At 46.3% G+C, this 20114-nt stretch overlaps 1 protein-coding gene across 1 annotated transcript in view; it reads right to left on the bottom strand.

Moving 5' to 3' along the window:
* Positions 1-8632: 8632 nt before the first annotated feature.
* Sf3a3 (splicing factor 3a subunit 3) overlaps positions 8633-20114 on the bottom strand; it is a 25754-nt gene continuing 14272 nt past the window's right edge. Inside the window, exons 9-18 of the mRNA XM_031378597.1 lie at positions 19983-20114; positions 19084-19152; positions 18219-18286; positions 17525-17632; positions 15409-15478; positions 14111-14275; positions 13913-14023; positions 12817-12907; positions 9690-9745; positions 8633-8907 (exon numbers count right to left, since the gene is read on the bottom strand). The exon at positions 19983-20114 is cut by the window's right edge and continues 24 nt beyond it. Coding sequence (XP_031234457.1) covers positions 8830-8907; positions 9690-9745; positions 12817-12907; positions 13913-14023; positions 14111-14275; positions 15409-15478; positions 17525-17632; positions 18219-18286; positions 19084-19152; positions 19983-20114 — 948 coding nt within the window. The 3' untranslated portion in view covers positions 8633-8829. The remainder of the gene's footprint in view (positions 8908-9689; positions 9746-12816; positions 12908-13912; positions 14024-14110; positions 14276-15408; positions 15479-17524; positions 17633-18218; positions 18287-19083; positions 19153-19982) is intronic.

The following is a 20114-nucleotide window of genomic DNA, read 5'->3' as shown; positions in this document are numbered from 1 at the left end:
GGTCACTGAAGGAAATCAGAAAAACCTCTTAATGCTGATGGCTAGAGAGGAGAATCTGGGGAGATGGGATGGGGCTAGGCAGTTTTTAGATGAAACTATCCCTGCAGGATTTGGGGGTCTTCCCACAAAATGTAGGACAGACAGGTGTATCCTCCCACTCCTGAAAGTCTACCTCCTCTTGGGATTGAGGACAAGGCCCTGCCACCTTAGAGGACCCATGTTCAAGACCTAGACCTAGTAAGTAGGGAAGGGAGGAGCCTGGACTTGGTAAGTCATGCTCTATAAAGATACAGCTCCAAGATTTGGAGTATGGAGATGTGAAGGCTTGCAGTGTCCACAAAGTCTGATGTTGCTTGTTGAACCCAAGTAGTCGACTGGTGCCACAGACTGGGTTTCAGCGGGGTCCCCTTGTTCCACGGGGTGATGAAAACTCTGGCTGGGTGGGCAAGGAATTCGGTGGGTGATAAACAGAGTTGACACAAAGAAGTGTGTGATCTGAATGTATTTCTCAAATATGGCATGAGGCTTTTACAGTCATTGCAAAAGAGAAAGAGAAATCTGGCAGCTCAGTACTCGAGGTACATCTGAGGTCACCTGAAACACACTGGGTCTAAAACAGCAGCCATCTCCTCTGGACTGGTGCAGCACCCCCGGGCTCCGAGCATGCTCGGGCCGCATGGGCCCGGATGGAGTTGGGGGGGTGCCTGCAGGTGCGCCAGCCAGGAGGGTAGAGGCTCAAACCTTGAATCTCGAATCTCCTGTCTAGAATGCTGACTGCTGCACACTGTCTCACACACACACACACTCGGCTCAAGGTCCTGCCCATCCTTAGTAAAATGCCCACTATGCTAATCTTCTGGGCTTATAGAGACTTGTCTCTTTCTTGCTAATTCCTAGGAGTGGTTCAGCTGCAGTACCTGACTGAGAATGAGGATTCTACTTGACCTTGCCCTGGGATAAGTCTCCCATTCTGTAAGCTTCAATGCCCTACCCACAATGCTGAAGGCAATTAGTCTGGATGGGTAACATCCTTTATGGAGTTCCAAGCCAGGGTTTGGCTAAGATGTTGGAACATTGGTAAAGGTCAGAGAGCAATGTCCAATTTTATCTAGCTATTAATAAATCATATCTTGGTGGGCACCTAGCACATGAGTTCGCAAGGACATACCTGGGATACCTGTGAGTTAGGGGATACCACGACTGACTGAATACCCAGGAGGCACAAACTTCCTTTGAAGTCATAATGCCTCTTGTCTGGGATCAGGCTTTTACCCCTGATATTGCAGATGTAACTGGAGTAGATGAGTGGGCATGGCAGACTGGGGACAGGAACAGAGCAAAGGGAAGAACATCTCTGTAGCTACAATAGGGATCCAGGACAGGGGATTCCTGGTGACTCTTGGAGTGGCCTTGTTGAAGTTAAGGGTTGCATCTGGCTAGAGGCAGCTACTTGAAGCCAAAGCTTGACAGCACTCATGTAGCAGGGCCCAGCCTCAGTTCCACAACACTTGAGTGTGCCTGTCATGCAGGCCTGTCTACAGCCCTTGGTGTAGCCTGAGCTGGACTATTGGAGATACAAAAATAGACAGGACAATTCATGTTACCCTTGTCCTTCCCCCAGCTCTCGAAGGCAAGAAGCCTTAATGAAACTAGAACTGAACTGAGCTCAGCTTCCCCATGAGATCAGCTTCCTCATGAGGACAGTTTCCCCATGAGGTCAGGCAGTCATTTTCCAGAAAACCAGTAGGTTAGAAATAAAGGGCCACATTCTGGAGACTTGGAAATTTCCACGTGATCCCGTGCATTAAGGTGCTATGCAAAACAGAGAGGGTCAGGCTTGCTCAACCCCAGGTAGGCTGGTTCTCCACAAATGTAGCTCCCTCTAGATTCCAGTGCTGAGCTTATTCCAGTCCAGTGGTTCTGAGGAAGCACTGTAGCCCTTGGGGCACATGGCTGGAGTGTCCTGCCCCTTGGAAGCAGGCATCCCCTTTGCAGGAAACCAGGGTATAGGTTATCTCCTGAAAGAAAATGGAAGGTTTGAAAGGTTAATGCTAGACAGAGGGGGGAGGTGGGAGCCCTGCTGTATCTGGGTCATGGCCCTCCCTTCCCAGAGCAGGCAGCAATGTACAAGATACATCTCTCTGAGGAGTGGACTCAGTGGGCGGTCTCTAAGGACCGGGTATGGGGAGCTGCCTGTTCTCTGTGATGCTCAGAGACCTGATTTCGGAAGCAGGACACTGCCTGGGAAAGTGCTGGAACACCCCAGGATGGGAGTGCAGCGCCTCTGTGAAGCCACAGCCCCACTTTGCCCCTGTAGGATATACAGGAAGCTCACAACCCAATACTCCTCTCAGCTCCTCCACAAGCACAGCTAGTTGTTCCATATCTCTTCAAAGCTTGCATGGAAGGAGAAAGAGGGGAGGGCTGGGTTAAGAGAAGGAACATGTTAGAAAAGGGGGCTTGTGGGAGAGTAGGAAACCCATCTTTGGGGAAGTTGATAAAGACCTCAAAGGTAGAGGTCAGCTAGATTAGATTTAAATATCATGCAGCCGGGCAGTGCTGGTGTACACCTTTAGTCCCAGGACTGAGCAGGCAGAGGCAGGCAGAGGCAGGCAGAGGCAGGCAGAGGCAGGCAGAGGCAGGCAGATTTTTTGTGAGTTCTTAAGGCCAGCCTGGTTTACAGAGCAAGTTATAGGACTACCAGGGCTACACAGAAAAACCCTGTCTCAAACAAAACAAAAAAACAAAACAACAATGACAACAAAAGATTTAAAGGTCAGGATGTTCACAGGGGACTGGTAAAAATTGGGCTGAGACCGGAAGATACGTCAAAGGGTAGTGTGGTTCAGTGGCAATAGAAGTCAGAGTTAGGGGCAGGAGCTGCAGGCTGGGGCAGCTGGGCTGAGGGTCAAGGGTGGGGCTTTGGCCAGAGACTGAGGATTTATTGAACAGTAGGCAGAGTGCCTCTCCACTGTATCAGTACAGTGTGCAGTGGTCAGGGCTGGACACCAAGTCCTCAGACAGCAGAGAAGGGCTGAACCTGTTTCATCTCTCACCCTACAACTAAGCCCACCGGGCCTTGTAATGGGAAGTGTTACACTGAATCACCTGAGTAAAGCATATCAGGCATCCCAGGATGGTGGGGCTTTTGCCAACCAGAGAGCCTATCTTAGTTTCTCCCATCATCGTATCATCGTAAAAGGGACTCTTCTCTCTCCTGTCTTTTTCTCTTTCTTTCTTTTTTTCTTCCTTCCTTCCTCCCTTCCTCCCTTCCTTCCTTTCTTTCTTTCTTTCTTTCTTTCTTTCTTTCTTTCTTTCTTTCTTTCTTTCTTTCCTTTCTTTCTTTCTCTCTCTTTCTTTCTCTCTCTCTCTTCCTTCCTTCCTTCCTTCCTTCCTTCCTTCCTTCCTTCCTTCCTTCCTGTCTCTGTCTCTGTCTCTGTCTCTCTGTTTTGTTTTGTGTTTTTTTCAAGACAGGGTTTCTCTGTGTAGCCCTGGCTGTCCTGGAACTCACTCTGTAGACCAGGCTGGCCTCAAACTCAGAAATCTGCCTGTCTCCACCTCCCAATTGCTGGGATCAAAGGCGTGCGCCACCACGGCCCAGCTTCTCTCCCGTTTCAGAATCTCTGTCCCCAGCCCTTGAACTGTCTCCCTCACCCCTTTCACCTTAGAGTGGTATCCCTTCTGGGTCCTAGCACGTCCTGCCCCCTACCTTGCAGTGCCATTCCCTAGATGTCCACCCTGCTGCCTGGTGGGAGCCCCTCACCTGCTGGGAGAACACAGCTCCAAAGCAGTGGAAGCTGCAGCTGGTCTGTGGCTGAGTTGAGTGCTCTGACCCCATTTCAAGTGGAGGACATCAGTCAGGAAAGGCCTATCTCCTTCACATGCTGCTTACTTGGACTGGAGCAGGGATCAGCTGACCTCTTGTCAGACTCTGGGCTTCCAGGAAGACCAGCAGTAGAACTGGTATGAAGAAGAGGGTGACACAGCAGGAAGTGGCTAGATCAAAGGTCACAGGTCAAGGGAAGGCTATGCAGTTTAATGGAAGAGGTGTACAGTCAGGAGAAGCAGCATCGTCTAATCTAGCAACAAGTCCAAGGCTCGGAATGGCCCCAGGGTCCAAGAAAGGCCAGGATCTCAGAGCAAAGGACACATTCCTTGGAGTAAAGCAGTCTTGTGGCAACCATTAGCTATAGACATCTTCTGAATAGGTGCTACAGTACTGCAGAGAGCGGAGCACAGCCCTGAGCAGCTCAGGGTTGTGAGCCTCAGCTCAGAGGCTGCAGAGGTTCTGATGGTTGTATTATACAGATGGATGAATTGAGGCCGGGGAGCAGGGGAGACAGCCTATAAGGAATAAGAGGTCCCAGGAAATCTATTTCCTCCCTGGAAGTCATACTGTCCGGGGGACAATAAGACACAAACTAAAAGAGACCTGCATTCTAGAAACAGGCCTCAGAAAATAAACGTTGTTGTGGCAAGAGCAGCATCTCAAGCCTGAATAGAGAGCATTGGAGCTGGTGCAGGGATAGGAAGTAGATACCTGGTACCTCTAATCTGGATTCACTTGCCTCCAATATTCGAGGTTGTGGGGAGGGTGGTAAGCTGGGGGAATGGAACCCAGGCCAGGAAAACTGCATAGAGCTTTTTTTTTTTCAAACTATTTTTTTTAAAGATTAGGGGGCTGGTGAGATGGCTCAGCGGGTACGAGCACTGACTGCTCTCCAGAAGGTCATGAGTTCAAATCCCAGCAACCACATGGTGGCTCACAACCACCCATAATGAAATCTGATACCCTCTTCTGTGTACTCATTTATAATAATAAATAAATCTTTAAAAAAAAAAAGATGTATTTATTTATTATATGTAATTACACTGTAGCTGTCTTCAGACAATACCAGAAGAGGGCATCAGATCTCCTTACAGATAGTTGTGAGCCACCATGTGGTTGCTGGCTGGGATTTGAACTCAGGACCTTCCAGAGAGCAGTCAATGCTCTTAACCGCTGAGCCATCTCACCAGCCCACGCATAGAGCTTCTTACCCACCAACTTTAGTCTGTGTACCCTTCCATGGATACAGGGAATATTCTGCATCCCCTGTGCTTGTCCCATCCCATTGGGTAGACCTACCTACCTGAGGATACAGAGGGCATTGAGTGTCTATGCACAGCTAGGGAGGCTCAAATGCAGCCACTGGAAGCTGCCAGTGGCCCTTCCTTCCCTCCCATCATTTGTCACTTTGGAGAATGTCCTCTGACATGGTGTCCCTAGAGACCCATGGAAACTACGTGCAAATAAAGGAAATCCAGCTGATGTCTGAACTGTAATAAAATGAAGCCAGTTCTGGCAGACCAGAGAACCAACAGCCCAAGTCCATATGAATGGGGAGGTGTCTATTTGACCAGATTAGTCCCTGAGAGCTGGGGAGAGCTCTGAGAAGAGAGCATAAAAAGCAGTCAGTGTCCTCCTGGAGCTCAGATGCTGATGATGTATCTTAGGGATGAGGGAAGGGATAGTTATCATAGCAAGAGCTAGAAAAATATAGAGGGAAGGAGGAAAAAAATCTTAAATCTGTCTAGGCTGTAAGCATAGCTTAAAGGTAGAGAGCTTACCTAGCATGCAGAAGGCCCAATTTCGTCAGGGACACAGCTGAAAATTTGTTTCTACAGAGGACTCTATTAAGTCCAGATTTCAGGGTGACACCTCCAGGATTCCTGCTGTTTCTGCCGGGCCTCAGCTATGTGTCTCTTAGGGCCTGATGGAATCAGCCATGTATTTTTCCCCACATCCCTGTGGACTGCATCTGTGCTTCCTTACCTGGGGATCCTGCTTCAACTATCTCACCACCACGTAATTCAATCTCTGCAAACCTGGTAGCGCCTACTATCCTGCAATATTCATTTTTTAAAAAAGAATTTTGGGCAGTGGTAGTACACACCTTCGATTCCAGTACTCAGGGGGCAGAGGCAAGCAGATCTTTGTGAGTTTGAGGCTAGCCTGGTCTATAAAGTGAGTTCCAGGACAGCCAGGGGTACAGAGAGAAACCCTGTCTTGGGAAAAAACAAAAACAAAAAACATGTATACACACACACACACACACACACACACACACACACACACACAATTTTGGTTAGCCAAGATTTCCTTGTGATCATTTCATCTATATATACTTCATTCATTTTTTTTTTTTTTAATTTTTGTTTTTTGAGTCAGGGTTTCTCTTACAGAGTTCTACTAGGTCTACCTGCCTCTGCCTCCCAAGTGCTGGGATTAAAGGTGTAAAGGTGTGCACCACCTCATCCCACTCATGTTTGCCTTTACCTACTGAGTCACCTCATTGGCCCCTGAATGTCATTTTGTCCTTTTACAACTGAATAAAATTCCATTGTGCATTTGAAATATTTTGTAAATATTTACTTATTTTATATATATGAGTACACTGTCACTATCTTTAAACACACCAGAAGAGGGCGTCAGATCCCATTACAGATGGTTGTGAGCCACCATGTGGTTGCTGGGAATTGAACACAGGACCTCTGGAAAAGCAGCCAGTGCTCCTAACTGCTAGCCACCTCTCCAGCCTGTAATACATTCTCTTTATTGTCTTTTACCAGACATCCAGATTGATATCCTAGTTTTGTAATTTTGATTCCCTATCTTTGCAATAAATATGTATGTGCAAATTAATTTCCATGATGTCCTCTTGCAGTCCTCTGGATGTCTACTCAGGAGTGTATAGCCAGGTTACACAATAGTTCATTTTAGTCCAAAAAATTGGATGTATGAAATGTAAACAATGAAAAAAAGCAGACTTTACTGCAACAGGTGAGCTCAGGTTCCTTGCTAGGCATTTTTGGCATAATTCATAGGACTCCTCAGGCTCAGACCCCACCTCCCCTCCATACAAACAGGGCATCTTATTTATCTCAGGCACCTACTCAGCGGGATGTGACAGCCACGGGGCAATGGAGCAACCCTGACAGCCCAGTAAGGGCTACGATTGTAGCCCAAGGGCTTCCCCCTTTCCATTCCAAGGCTTTGCTCCATTCTCTCCCACACGAGATGGCAAGGTCTCCTTTCACCTTAGCCTGATTTCCAGCAATCAGTTTCTTTTTCTTTTTTTTTTTGATTTTTCGAGACAGGGTTTCTCTGTATAGCTCTGGCTGTCCTGGAACTCACTCTGTAGACCAGGCTGGCCTCAAACTCAGAAATCCGCCTGCCTCTGCCTCCCAAGTGCTAGGATTAAAGGCGTGTGCCACCATGGGCCCCAGCGATCAGTTTCTAATTGATTCAATTAGATGTGATTATGGTCTCCTTGCTACACAAGCCCAGGAGAGATTGCTCATCTAGGCCTTAAAGCCAAAGCATAAAGTGTCAAACAAGAAAATGGGTTGGCCAGAGTAATGTAATTCAGAGGAGGGTTGGTGAGGCTCTTGCTGCCAGGGACGTGACAAGTACAACGGGTATATGGAGGAAGATGGCCAGCCAGAGTTGGGGTTCTTCAAAGTAATGTCTGAAGACAACTTAGCTTAGGGTCACCATGCTAAGAGAGCTCTGGGTAATTTTATTCAACCTTCAGTGACTGTCCTCATAGATTGGATAGGACTTCCTACTTTTTTCTGAAATCTGGAATGGCAGATTCAGAACACAGAACAGCTCCTTTTTGCAGCCACCCTCTTGCCTGTGCTGTCTGGAAGCTTCAAATACAGGCCTCTGCTACTATACCTGGCTCCAGCTAACTTTCTTTATTTTTTTAAGGCAGTCTCTCACTTTGTCACCCTGACTGGCTTTGGACTCAGATACCTGCCTTTGTCCCCAGGTGGGACTAAGGCCAACTACAGCTAATTTTTTTATGCAAATAAAACAGGCAAACCTTGAAGCTACTTTAAGCCCTCAGGCCTGGCTCACCCTCCTGTTTTCTCTTATATGCACATTGATGGCTGACTGAACTGAGGGCAGAGTTCATACTGGCATGATGCTCATTTGGGAAGTGGCAGTGATGGGGAAAAAAAGTTAGGTCTCAATTACCTGACACGTGCCTGGTGTGGCAGCACAGATCTGTAATCTCAGCACACGGGAGGCTGAAGCAGGAGAGATGGGAGTTGAAGGCCAGCCTGGGCTGTCAGTGAGACACATACACAGAATTATATATACGTATATGTATATGTGTGTATATATATGTAATATATATTATATATATAATATTATATATATTATATAATGTATATAATATATGTATATATAATATATATTCTCTCTATATATTATTACACCTATATATTACATGTTATATATATAGGCGTAATAACTACCTCCTAAATCTAAGCCACTACAGAAGCTGGTGAGAACAAGGCTGGAAGGCATTAAGAACAAAAGGATGGGGCTGGAGAGATGGCTCAGTGGTTAAAAGCACTGACTGCTCTTCCAGAAGTCCTGAGTTCAATTCCCAGCAACCACATGGTGGCTCACAACCGTCAGTAATGGGATCCGATGCCCTCTTCTGGTGTGTCTGAAGACAGCAACAATGTCTTCAGACACACATACATTAACAGATATTAAATAAATAAGTATTTTTTAAAAAAAAAGACAAAATGATGAAGCTATTTCATAAACCTGGGTTTCAGAAACAACACATCCAGAACAAGGGCTGGTTTTATTTTCCCACAGATCTTTTTAATATAAAACAAAGATAAAACACATCTCAACTCTCAACCTGACAGCATGTCTTGTTTCTATAAGGTAGATACTACATATCAAAAAAGTCTTTTAAGAACATTTGGTTGGGAAAAATTTTCTCAGGTTTCTCAGGGAAGCCTGGGCATGGCCAACCACTAGAGCAGCCCTTGTCTTTTCAGATCCTCGTATGTCTTCTTGTTCACAACATTTCCACTGGAGTCTTCATATTCTTCCTGAAAAGGAACAGCTCTTTGTTAGCTATAAGTTGAGATCCACGGCATACTCTGGTTCCCGGAGAGTAGCATTAACTTCACTTAGTTTTCTAAACCAGAGCCTAAGAGGGAACCAATGCTATTTCTAGATATCTAGAGTGGCACCAGTCATAGTTCACCCTTATCCCTACATAATCTTTCAAGTAATGCCCTGTGTTTGAGACAAGGAAGCCTGGCAGGGAAAGGTTGACGAAACACAGCAGTGTGAAATGGTCCTCAAGCCCAGGTTTCTGACCTCAGGCCACTGTAGGAGTCAACAGGGAGGCCAGTCTTGTGCTTCAGGTCTACATTATAGCTGGAAGGGCTCTTGATACAAAAAAAAAAACCTGAAATACTGACATAATAATGGAGACTACCAACAGTCTCCACAGGCCCAGGATGTTACTGCCACCCCTCCAATGTGTGGTAGCCATCTCAGGGACCTGTCAAGACCAACTAGGATACATCCTGCTGTCAAGAGGACTATCTCTGACTTGATGCTTTCCCCAGAGACCTGAGAGGCGACAGACTTCTTTAGAAATCTCCAGGGTAGCACAAGAGACTGGGTGTCCTTATTCCCACCAGCCTCAGTGGGAGACCTGTCTGATGACAAAGACTTAGAAGCATGCCAACAGGCTCACACACAGTCACCTTGTAGACACTGTCTCCTTACACTTGCTAGCACAGAAAACTGCCCAGCCTCTCCTCTCTGATGGTGAGGAAGCTGTCACCTGACAGCTAACACGCTCCACGTTAGCACCCACCTCGGTGTCAGGCTGCCATCGCTCTGAAGCCTTCTGCAGTTTCAGCTTGGCCCACACTGCAGGATGAGAGATAAGTAGCCATTAGGGCCGACAGTCCATGGGTGCAGTGGTTCACCATTCTCGCCACCCTACTCCCCGAATAACTGACAGCCCTCAAATGGAATTCTGATTTAGAACCACCTGTAGATAAAACTCCTCTTATTGAGAAATTTACCATGATTTCACTCTGCTGTAAGAGAAAAGCTCATGAGGACCTAGAAATCGGGATGGATGTACACAACTGTAACCTCAGCATTTGGGAGATAGAGGAAGGAGGATCAGGAAGTTTAAGGCTAGCCTTGACTACATAGTGAGATTGAGGCCAGTTTGTGCTAAATGAGTAACCTTGCCTCAAAAACAAAGCAAGCAATTATAACAGTGAAAAGAAAACTCTCAAAAGCAGCAGTGTGGAACAGTCTAGAGAAACTATGGGAGAAAATAAAAAGGATCATGGCTGAGAAGGCGTAATACATGTCCTGGTCAGGGTTTTGTTTTGTTTTGTTTTTTTTGAGACAGGGTTTCTCTATGTAGTCCTGGCTGGCCTTGAGCTCAGGCTGGCCTAGAAATCACAGAGATCTTGTCTCTGCCACCTGAGATCTGGGATTAAGGGAGCGTGTTTCCATGCTCAGCCTTTGTCATGGTTAGTTTTATGTGGGAATCGAGAAAATGCCCCATCATATTGTCTGTACTGCACTTTCTTGATTAGTGACTGACATGGGATGGCTCAGCTCACTGTAGGTGCTGCTATCCCTGGGCAGGTGGTCCTGCAAGTTTTTATTTCTTTACTTTTTATTATTTTGGTTTTTTAAGACAGAGTTTCTCTGTGCAGCCCTGGCTGCCCTGGAACTCATTCTAGACCAGGCTGGCCTTGAACTTAGAAATCCACCTGCCTCTGCTTCCCAAGTACTGGGATTAAAGATGTGCACCACCACTGCCTGGCAGTCCTGCAAGGTTTTTTGTATTTTTTTTTTGTTTTTTCGAGACAGGGTTTCTCTGTGTAGCCCTGGCTGTCCTAGAACTCACTCTGTAGACCAGGCTGGCCTCAAACTCTGAAATCTGCCTGCCTCTGCTTCCCAAGTGCTGGGATTAAAGGCATGGGCCACCACTGCCCGGAAGTCCTGCAAGTTTTAAGAAAGTAGGCTGAGCAAACCGTGGGGAGCAAGCCTGTAATGGGTGCTCCTCCACAGCTGACGCCCTGATTTCTGCCCCAAGTTCTTACCCTGATTTCCCTGTGATGGACTGTGACCTGAAAGTATAAGCCAAATAAACCCTTTCCTTCCCAGGTTGTTTTTAGTTATGTTTATCATAGTAACAGGAAGCAAACTAAGCCACACTGACTGCCTTAAAACACAGCCAACGTCCACTGCCACCTTGTTTTTGTGTGTGTGTGGGATATCCATACATGTTTGCGTCTTTGATTATTCATAACTGCCCATGACCTGAGTTTGATTCCCACAATGCATGATGGAAGGGGATCCACAAATGCATGGCCATGCATATATGTGAGTGCATACAAACAGTGCACATAGTAAAGAAATGTAAGAAAAAATGTTTTTCAAGACAGGGTTTCTCTGTGTAGCCTTTGCTGTCCTGGAACTCTCTCTGTAGACCAGGCTGTCCTGGAACTAAGAAATCTGCCTGCCTCTGCCTCCCAAGTGCTGGGATTAAAGGTGTGTGCCACCACAACCACCACCTGGCTCAGAAAAACCATTTTTTTTTTTAAGCATTTGAAATGTAAATTTATACTTCATTCTATTAACTATGCCTTATCATCAATGCAAAAAGGAAAAATAAAATAGGAAGTTAATTAGGACAGGTGTGATGGCTCATGCTTGTAATGCCAGCACATAAGAGATTGAGGTAGGAGGACCACCACTCTGTTCAAATTGAGTTTCAGGGCAGTCTGGGCTAGAGTCAGATCCCATCCCCCAAACAAAGACAAGTTCCAGGGGAATGGCTCAGAAGGCAGAGCCCTACCACACAAGCATGGAAACCCAAGCCTAGATTTCTAGCATCCACATAAAGGCCAAGTGTGAGGCAGTCTATGCCCTAATGTTAAAGAGGAGGGACAGAACTCTGGACATCACTGGCCAGTCAGCCTAGATGAATCAATGGGCTCCAAGTTTGAGAATAGAGCTTATCTGAGAAAATAAGATGAAGAAAAGGCTGGAGAGATGGTTCAGTGGTTAAGAGCACTGGCTGTTCTTCCAGAGGACTTAGGGTCCTCTAGTATCCATGTCAACTCACAATGCCTGTAACTCTAGTACCACTCTTCTGCTCCACAGGATCTTGTACATACACGAGGCACATATAAATGCATATAAGCAGTGCACTATACAGACACTATATTTTTTCTAACTCAAAAAATTATAAAAGAGCCAGTTGGCGGCAGCACATATACATGCATGCACCCATACACAATTATTCACAGCACTCAGGAGGCAGAGGCAGGCAGATTCTCTGAGTTTGAGGCCAGCCTTGTCTACAGAGTGAGTTCCAGGACAGTCAAGCTACATTGTGAGACCCTGTCTAAAACAAAACAAAACCCATTGATAAATAAAACCAACTGTCCAGCTCACATGAAGTGAAACCCAGCAAAGAGATGGATGAGAAGGAGCAGGAGCCTGCAGTGAGGTGTGGTAGCAGAGGCACCTGGCCCACACTCCCCCGGCCACTCCTCCCATGAGGACGTGGCTGCTGTTACTCTCTCATGTGCAGCTGCCTGAAGAATATGAGCATGGAGCCACTTCTGTTTTCTTCTGGATCAGTGGTTCTTAATACATTAAAGTCAACTCAGAAGAGTAACAAATAACCTCCCTCAGAGTGCCCCAGACAGGAAAGCTCACAGATTTAGGCTAGAAGCCCTGTTCTAACCGCAGCAGTGTTCTTTTCAAGGGAGATATAATCAGTACTGTTGACTTGCTCACTCCCTTAAAAAATGCAGTAATTATATGTGTGCCTTAGCTTTCTATATCCACAACCTCTGCTCCTGGGCCTGGAGACAGCAGGGTACTAGGTACTAGGACAGCAGGGTACTGTAGGAGTGGCTACTTGGTCTGGCTAGGGAACAGTCAGCAAGCTTACTTACAGGAGACAGCATCTTCAATCTGTGTCACATTTGCAAAGTGGGCAGTGTTTGGGATGCCCAAACACCTCATGCCATGAGCATGCCGCCATTCCTTGAGGGAAAGAGAGGGACAGTTTGAAATAGGGATGGCCGAGACAGCACCAACTTCATTCCTACCCCAGAGAAAGACAGCACTCCTTCCGAGGTATGTCTACACAGCAGGCTGGGACTGATACAGGCCGACATCACCAAGCGGCGCTACACTGTCTCAGGTGTACAAACTTCACGTTCTAGAGTTAGTGTCGTTAGAGAAGTACACCTGAGACTCGTCACTCGGTGCTAGAGAGAAGCTGGCACAACCCAGAAACCCCTGCAGGGCCGTGAGGGCAGGCTGGTATTTCTGGAGGTTCAGGAGCAAACTGCCGAGCAGATACCAGAAGGATGGAGAGAACAGGGAGAGTGGGATGAAACCACAATTTCAGCTCTTAGAGAGAAAGCCACCACAGGCTTTATCCTAGACACCAACCCCACCCATCTAAGAAAAGCTCAGAGGCCACTCAGGGACACTGAGAAAGTTCCCAGGAGCAGTTCACATCTGAGAGGGGAGCTCACATCTCTTGCCTAGCTTGTCTAGTATAGAATGTCTTTTCTACATTATGCAACTGTCCTCCAAAAATGAAGGGCAGAATACAGCAAGGGTGCGCCCACTGATGAGGTAATACTCAGACATTACTCGTGTCAAAAACAGGTTGGTAAATATCAAAGCTTAGTTTACTTTTTCTGCAAAGAAGCAAGGGCCCATTTAAAACTTGAAAACAATCAACGCTTGCCCAGCCCCCATTAACAGCAACATAGAGAAATGACCAAAAGCCAGAAATGATCCAAGATGCTGCAGAAAAACAAGAGAGGAAGGTACAAGAACGAGCATGGGAAGCCAATCCTAAGAGCCACAGAAGAGTGGCAGCAGGCCTCCAGAGAGGCTTCAGGGCTAGCACGACCCACAGCCACAGGCATGGGCCTCTGGACACCAGTGGCCCTCACAGGCTGCTCCTATCCTCATATCTACAGTGCTGTGTTTCTACTCAATTTCCAAGGGCAATGGCTCTGAACTTCTTACCGCAAAGTGCCGCTGGAAGGCCTTGGGCCCTCGGTAGGTGTAGTTTCCACAAATCTCACAGTTGTAGTTGATGTTCAGGCCGTGAAGCTTATACAGCCAGTAGGGGATGGGCTAAAAGAACCGAGGCACTGCATTAGTTTTCCAAGCTCTAGTGTGCTTCCACAATGGAAGGGGATAAAGGAGACCTGAGAGGCTTACTTTGCCGTCCCAGCCCAGAGGCAGGTTTTTGGGGTTGTAAATGATCTCATTCTCTTCATCCTCACTTTCGCTCTCACTGATCTGCTCCTCCTCCTCCTCCTCCCGCTCCTCGCCTGTCCTGGCTTGCTTGCGCTGTACATTTTCATGAGTGAGCTGTCGCTGTTCCTGAGGTGAGGCATAAAGAAAAAACAAAACAAAGTCAGAGCACATTAGTACAGGACATGAAGGGACAGTTCCTCTAACTCTTGCTGGCCCCTCACTTCCAAAAATAAGGTTCTGGTTGTAAAATAAGGCTAAGTCAGGTTGGCAAGACGACTCAGCTGGTTTAGAAGTACTTGCCAGGCAGCCTGAAGACCTGAGTCCAAACCTCAGAAGCCATGTAAAAAGCCACACCCACAGCCTCAATGCCAGGGGAGACGGAGACAGGAGAATCACCTGGAAGCTCGTGGGCATACTAGCCTGGAGCATCAAAAGAAGCAGAAACAGGGGCTGGCGAGATGGCTCAGCGGGTAAGAGCACTGACTGCTCTTCTGAAGGTCCTGAGTTCGGATCCCAGCAACCACATGGTGGCTCACAACCACCCATAATGAGATCAGACCTGCCCTCTTCTGGTGTGTCTGAAGACAGCTGCAGTAAATTACGCTGGAGCGAGCGACCAGGCCAGAGCAAGCGGGGCCAGCAGAGGTCCTGAGTTCAACAGCAGTCACTCACATGATGGCTCATGGCCATCTGTACAGCTACAGTGTACTCATACACATAAAATAAATAAAATAAATCTTTAAAAAAAAAAAAAAAGAAGCAGAAACAAAGAAGACAGTACCTCAAACCAAGGAGGAAGGTATGAAGGGCTGCCCTTGGCACTTCCTGAGACTACAAGAGATTACCCACAGCTATCTTGGAACTGGCCTCCCTCTAGCCTTACTAGGTTTCGCAGTCTCAACATGGGCAAACTGCTGTGTCACAGTAAATCACACCCAAAGCGCTGCTGAGTCACTTCTGTCTTGCCTTTTGAGTGCCTACTTCTTGGGTCACACATGGTTTATGCTGAAGCTCAGCAAAGAGCTGCATTATTCTTGATCTGGTTGTAAGGGGAGATGGGGTTAGGGTCTGTTGTCTATGTCTGGCCTTGTAGGAATTGGGCAGCTTTGGGAATATCATCTAACAACACAGCAGGAGCCCAAAGAAGGGTCAAGGACGTCAAGAGAAGCACATTTTGAGGTGAACTAATATACCGCCCACCCCACTTCCTTGTGTAATCCCACCCGAGCAGCATCGAGGCTCTAGAAGGATGCACTTACCCCGAGAATCTCCACGTATTCATAGATCTGGGCTTCCAGGAAGGCAATGTCTTTGTTCCTCTCAGTGTCTCTGACAACAAGAACAAGCTGTATCAATTAAGGGTTCTTTCTGCACCTAAAGCTTTATTCCCTGTCAGGAACATTGTCTCTGTGACCAAATTAGACAATCTCAAGCATGGGAGCAACGCCACACAAGGCAGCCTCTCTACTTAGGTCTGAGACTAGTTCTTAGAAGCCGGGGTGTCTCCTCTTGACTGTGTAGACAGTGAATGACCTGTTAATTCCACTTCAACTGTATTGTACCACTATAATTTACAAAGGAACGCAGTATGTAAGGAGCCCTGAAAGCAAGTAATGACACAAAGTCCTAACTCTGCTGCTTTGCAACTGCAATGAACGTCACATTTGGCAACTTTCCCAAGTCCTTGCAAAAATCAGAGTAACAACCATTTTCCAGGCTTGTTATAACAAATTAGGAAAAAAATGGCTGAACCAAAAACCAACACCCTGTATAAGTATGCAGCTCATGAATATATCCAGCTGTCACTAGTAAAAGTAAAGTAAGAAAAAAATTATTTTGAGACAAAATCTAGCTAAGGGTGCCCTTAAAACACATGATCCTGGGCTGGAGAGATGGCTCAGAGGTTAAGAGTACTGCCTGCTCTTCCAGAGGTCCTGAGTTCAATTCCCAGCAACCACATGGTGGCTCACAACCATCTATAATAGGATCTGATGCTCTCTTCTGGTGTGTCTGAAGATAGCTACAGCATACTCATATAAATAAAATAAATAAGTAAATCTTAAAACAACAACAACAACAACAACAACAAAAAAAAAAACCACATGATCCTAGACCAGTGCTTTATCCAGTCCTCATCGGAGCAGCTTTCTCCCACAGCAGATGGGAACAGATGCAGAGCCCACAGCCAGACACTTGGTGGAGACAGAGTCTAAATGGGAGGTCTCTAACAAATCCCTCCCCTCTGAGCTCAGGGAACCCCATGAAGAAGAGGCAGAAAGAGTCTAAGAGCCAGAGGAGGTGGAGGACAGCAGGAGAACAAAGGCCTCTGAATCAACTAAGCAGGGCATATGAGCTCAGAGACAGAAGGGCCTACATGGGGCTGCACCAGGTCCTCTGTGCATATGTTATAGCTATCAGCTTAGTATTTTTAGGAGACTCCTAACTGTGAGAATGAGTGGACCTCTAAGCCTTGTGCCTGCTCTTGGGACTCTCCTTCTGTTGGGTTGCCATGCCCAACTTTGATAGGACAGTTTTTGCTTCACCTTATTATACTGTATTTTTTCACGCTGGCTGTTATCTTGTAGAAGCTGGTTCTTTTATAATAAGAGACAGAAAGGGAGTGACAGGGAGGAGAGAAGAGGATCTAGAAGGGATAGAGGGAGGGTAAACTACAATTAGGATAAATTGTAGGACACAATAATCGACCTTCAATAAAAGAGAAAAATTCTATTTTCAAAAAAAAAGAAAAGAGAAAAGAAAAGAAAAATAAAAATGTGTGATCCATAGCCAGGTTTACTGGTGATCTCCTTTTTTCAGGTTTTTTTTTTTTTGTTGTTGTTTTGTTTTTTCGAGACAGGGTTTCTCTATGTAGCCCTGGCTGTCCTGGAACTCACCCTGTAGACCAGGCTGGCCTTGAACTCAGAAATCCTGCCTCTGCCTCCCAAGTGCTGGGATTAAAGGCATGCGCCACCACCGCCTGGCTGGTGATCTCCTTTAATCCCAGCACTGGGGAGACAGAGGCAGGTGGATGTCTATGAGTTTGAGGCCAGTCTGGTCTACATGGTGAGTTCTAGTACAGCCAAAGCTACACAGTGAGACCCTATTTCAAAAACCAACAAAATGCAAAACAAAACAAAAACAGACAAATGCAGGCATGGTGGAACATGCCTACAAGAGCAGCTTCTGGAGATGGAGGCAAAAGGGTCACTGCCAAGGGGGAAGTGGAAGGTCCTGCCCAGATACTAGCAAGTTTGGGGCCAATCCGAGTTATGGGAGAGTCTGTCTTAGAGGGGGAAAAGCAATGCAAAAGGAGCAGAAAGCAGACTGTATGGGAAAGAAATGTAAAAGCCAGAGAGGAGTACGCCAGCTACTCACCTTTTTGTGCCCTTTGACTTGGGATTTTTGGCAAACAGAGAGGTGTCGAGTGACTCCAAGGACTTTCCTTTGGTGCTGAAGAGCCTCTGAGCTCGTTCTTCTAGGGTTCTAAGGAGGTAAGAGGCACACAGATGATCTTTTACCTTTTTTTTTTTTTTTTTTTTTTTTTTTTTTTTTTTTTTTTGAGACAGGATTTCTCTGTGTAGCCCTGGCTGTCCTGGAACTCACTCTGTAGACTAGGCTGGCCCCGAACTTGGAGACCTGCCTGCCTCTGCCTCTCTCAAGTGCTGGGATTAAAGGCATGCACCACCACTTCCTGGCTAATCTTTTATCTTTTTAAAAGAAACTCAGAGACTTGCCTGCCCTCTCAGTGCTGGGGTTAAAGGCATTTGCCACCATGCACTGTACAAAATAATTTTTGCAGTGTGGGGTAATCAAACAATAATAGTGCCATTTAGAGGATCATCCAAACACACAGTCACTAGGGTTTTTTTGATAGTAAAGCCAGGTTCTTTCTTTTTTTTTTCTTTTTGTGGTTTTTCGAGACAGGGTTTCTCTGTGTAGTCCTGGCTGTCCTGGAACTCACTATGTAGACCAGGCTGGCCTTGAACTCAGAAAGCCGCCTGCCTCTGTCTTCCAAGTGCTGGGATTAAAGTCGTGAGCCACCATTGCCCCACCAAAACCAGGTTCTTACCCGCCACACTTCAGGCCTAAAGCCAACAGTGCAGATTTCAACCTGTCCAGACCCAGGGATGCCAACTCCTAGAAAAGAGAAATCAGTTACAACACAACACAACATGATTAGCTTTTTCCCCACGTAAGAATACATCCTACAGTCAACCGCCTAGCTTTCAGTTCCCAAAGGCTGACTACTGCCATGTCTAGACGCAGCCACACCGGGAGGGCAGGGTTCAATAGCTTCTGTAGAGAGACCATTAATAGCAGTATTTTTTGCAGAGATGAGCACTGAACTTGGAACCTCACATATGCTAAACAAACACTCCACCAACTGAACTCTTGCCTCTAACTCCTTGTTTTGTGTTGGAATTACCAATTTTGTGTTTTGAGACAGATCTTATTCTAAAGCTAGCCTCAAATTCACAGTAATTCTCCTACCTCAATCTCCCTCTGACTCCCAAATCCTATGACGTATCACAGGCTTCTGAGATTTTGTTTTCAGAGGTGTTAAAAGGTCTTTCTCCTTCTGATCTTTCCATAGCCCTCGTACATGCCTGCCCTCAGGAAGTGGGATTGTGACAAGTCTAAGACACTGAATACAGGAGAGCAGGTAGTCTCTCTGAAGGACGGCCAGGGCTAGTGAGATGTCTCAGTAAGGAAAAAAAATGCCTACTGTCAAGTGACGACCTGAGTTTGATCCCCAGGACTCACATGGTGGAAGGAGAGAAGCGACTCCCACAACTTATCATCTCCACATGCATGCTGTGGCCATGTACAGAGACATGTGCCTACTCCTACACAATACATTTACTGCCACCACCACCACCATCAGAAAAAGAGAGCCAAGCAAGAGCAGTATCATGTAATGTCATATAACATACCTCCCAGGAGGAGAATGCAGAGAGGTCAAGATGGGCTCCTGCATGAGTCAGGGCGCTGCTTGTCTCTTTCTGGCAGGAACAGGAAGTTTATTAAGATTGAGGTTAATAAGAAGAATGAAGGTAAGAGAGCCATCTATCTAACTCCCCAGGCCTGGCTGGTCCTTTTCTTTAATCACATTTACAAATAATGATCAATTCATACAGAAATGGAGAAGAAAAAAAAATCAGACAGCTAGTTTTCTTCCTGAAAGTTCAAGTTTATCAAGAGAAGTAAAAATACACAAAGTCAGGCTGGAGAGACAGCTCAGTGGTTAAGAGAATGGTCTGCTCTTCCAGAGGTCTTGAGTTCAAATCCCAACAACCACACGGTGGCTCACAACCATCTGTAATGGGATCCGATGCCCTCTTCTGGTGTGTCTGAAGTCAGCTACAGTGTACTCATAAATAAAATAAATAATTCTTAAAAACAAACAAACATAGATTCTAATCATACAAACTAATCAGATTTTGTTCAGTAGCAACAGTCAGGATATGGTTGTTAAAAATCCTGGGCCCAGATAATGTCTAGTAGATTCTGACAAATCTTTTTTTTTTTTTTTTTCCGAGACAGGGTTTTTCTGTGTAGCCCTGGCTGTCGTGGAAACCACTCTGTAGACCAGGCTGGCCTTGAACTCAGAAATCCACCTGCCTCTGCCTCCCAAGTGCTGGGATTAAAGGCATGTGCCACCACTGCCTGGCGATCCTGACAAATCCTGTTCTAAGTGTACAAAGAATGCCTAGCTTCAGGGTGGAGCTGATACTGAGGGACTGACATCCAACCTGAAGGACTGTCTTGAAGCAGAGACTCAAGATAAAAATAATTAGTTCATTTCCCTGGCATGAACAACACTGAAGCTCACCGGCCATCCAGGAAAGGTGCCATTATCCCATTTCTTCTCAAAGTCGGTCTGAATCTTCCCAAAGAGCTCGTTCTGATCCTGAAGGGGCTTCACTCTATCTGTGTAATCCTGTAGGTACTCCAGCAGCATCTC

Source organism: Mastomys coucha, unplaced genomic scaffold, assembly GCF_008632895.1.
Source record: "Mastomys coucha isolate ucsf_1 unplaced genomic scaffold, UCSF_Mcou_1 pScaffold18, whole genome shotgun sequence".
Taxonomy (NCBI): domain Eukaryota; kingdom Metazoa; phylum Chordata; class Mammalia; order Rodentia; family Muridae; genus Mastomys; species Mastomys coucha.
This window is presented reverse-complemented; position numbering and strand designations above follow the sequence as displayed.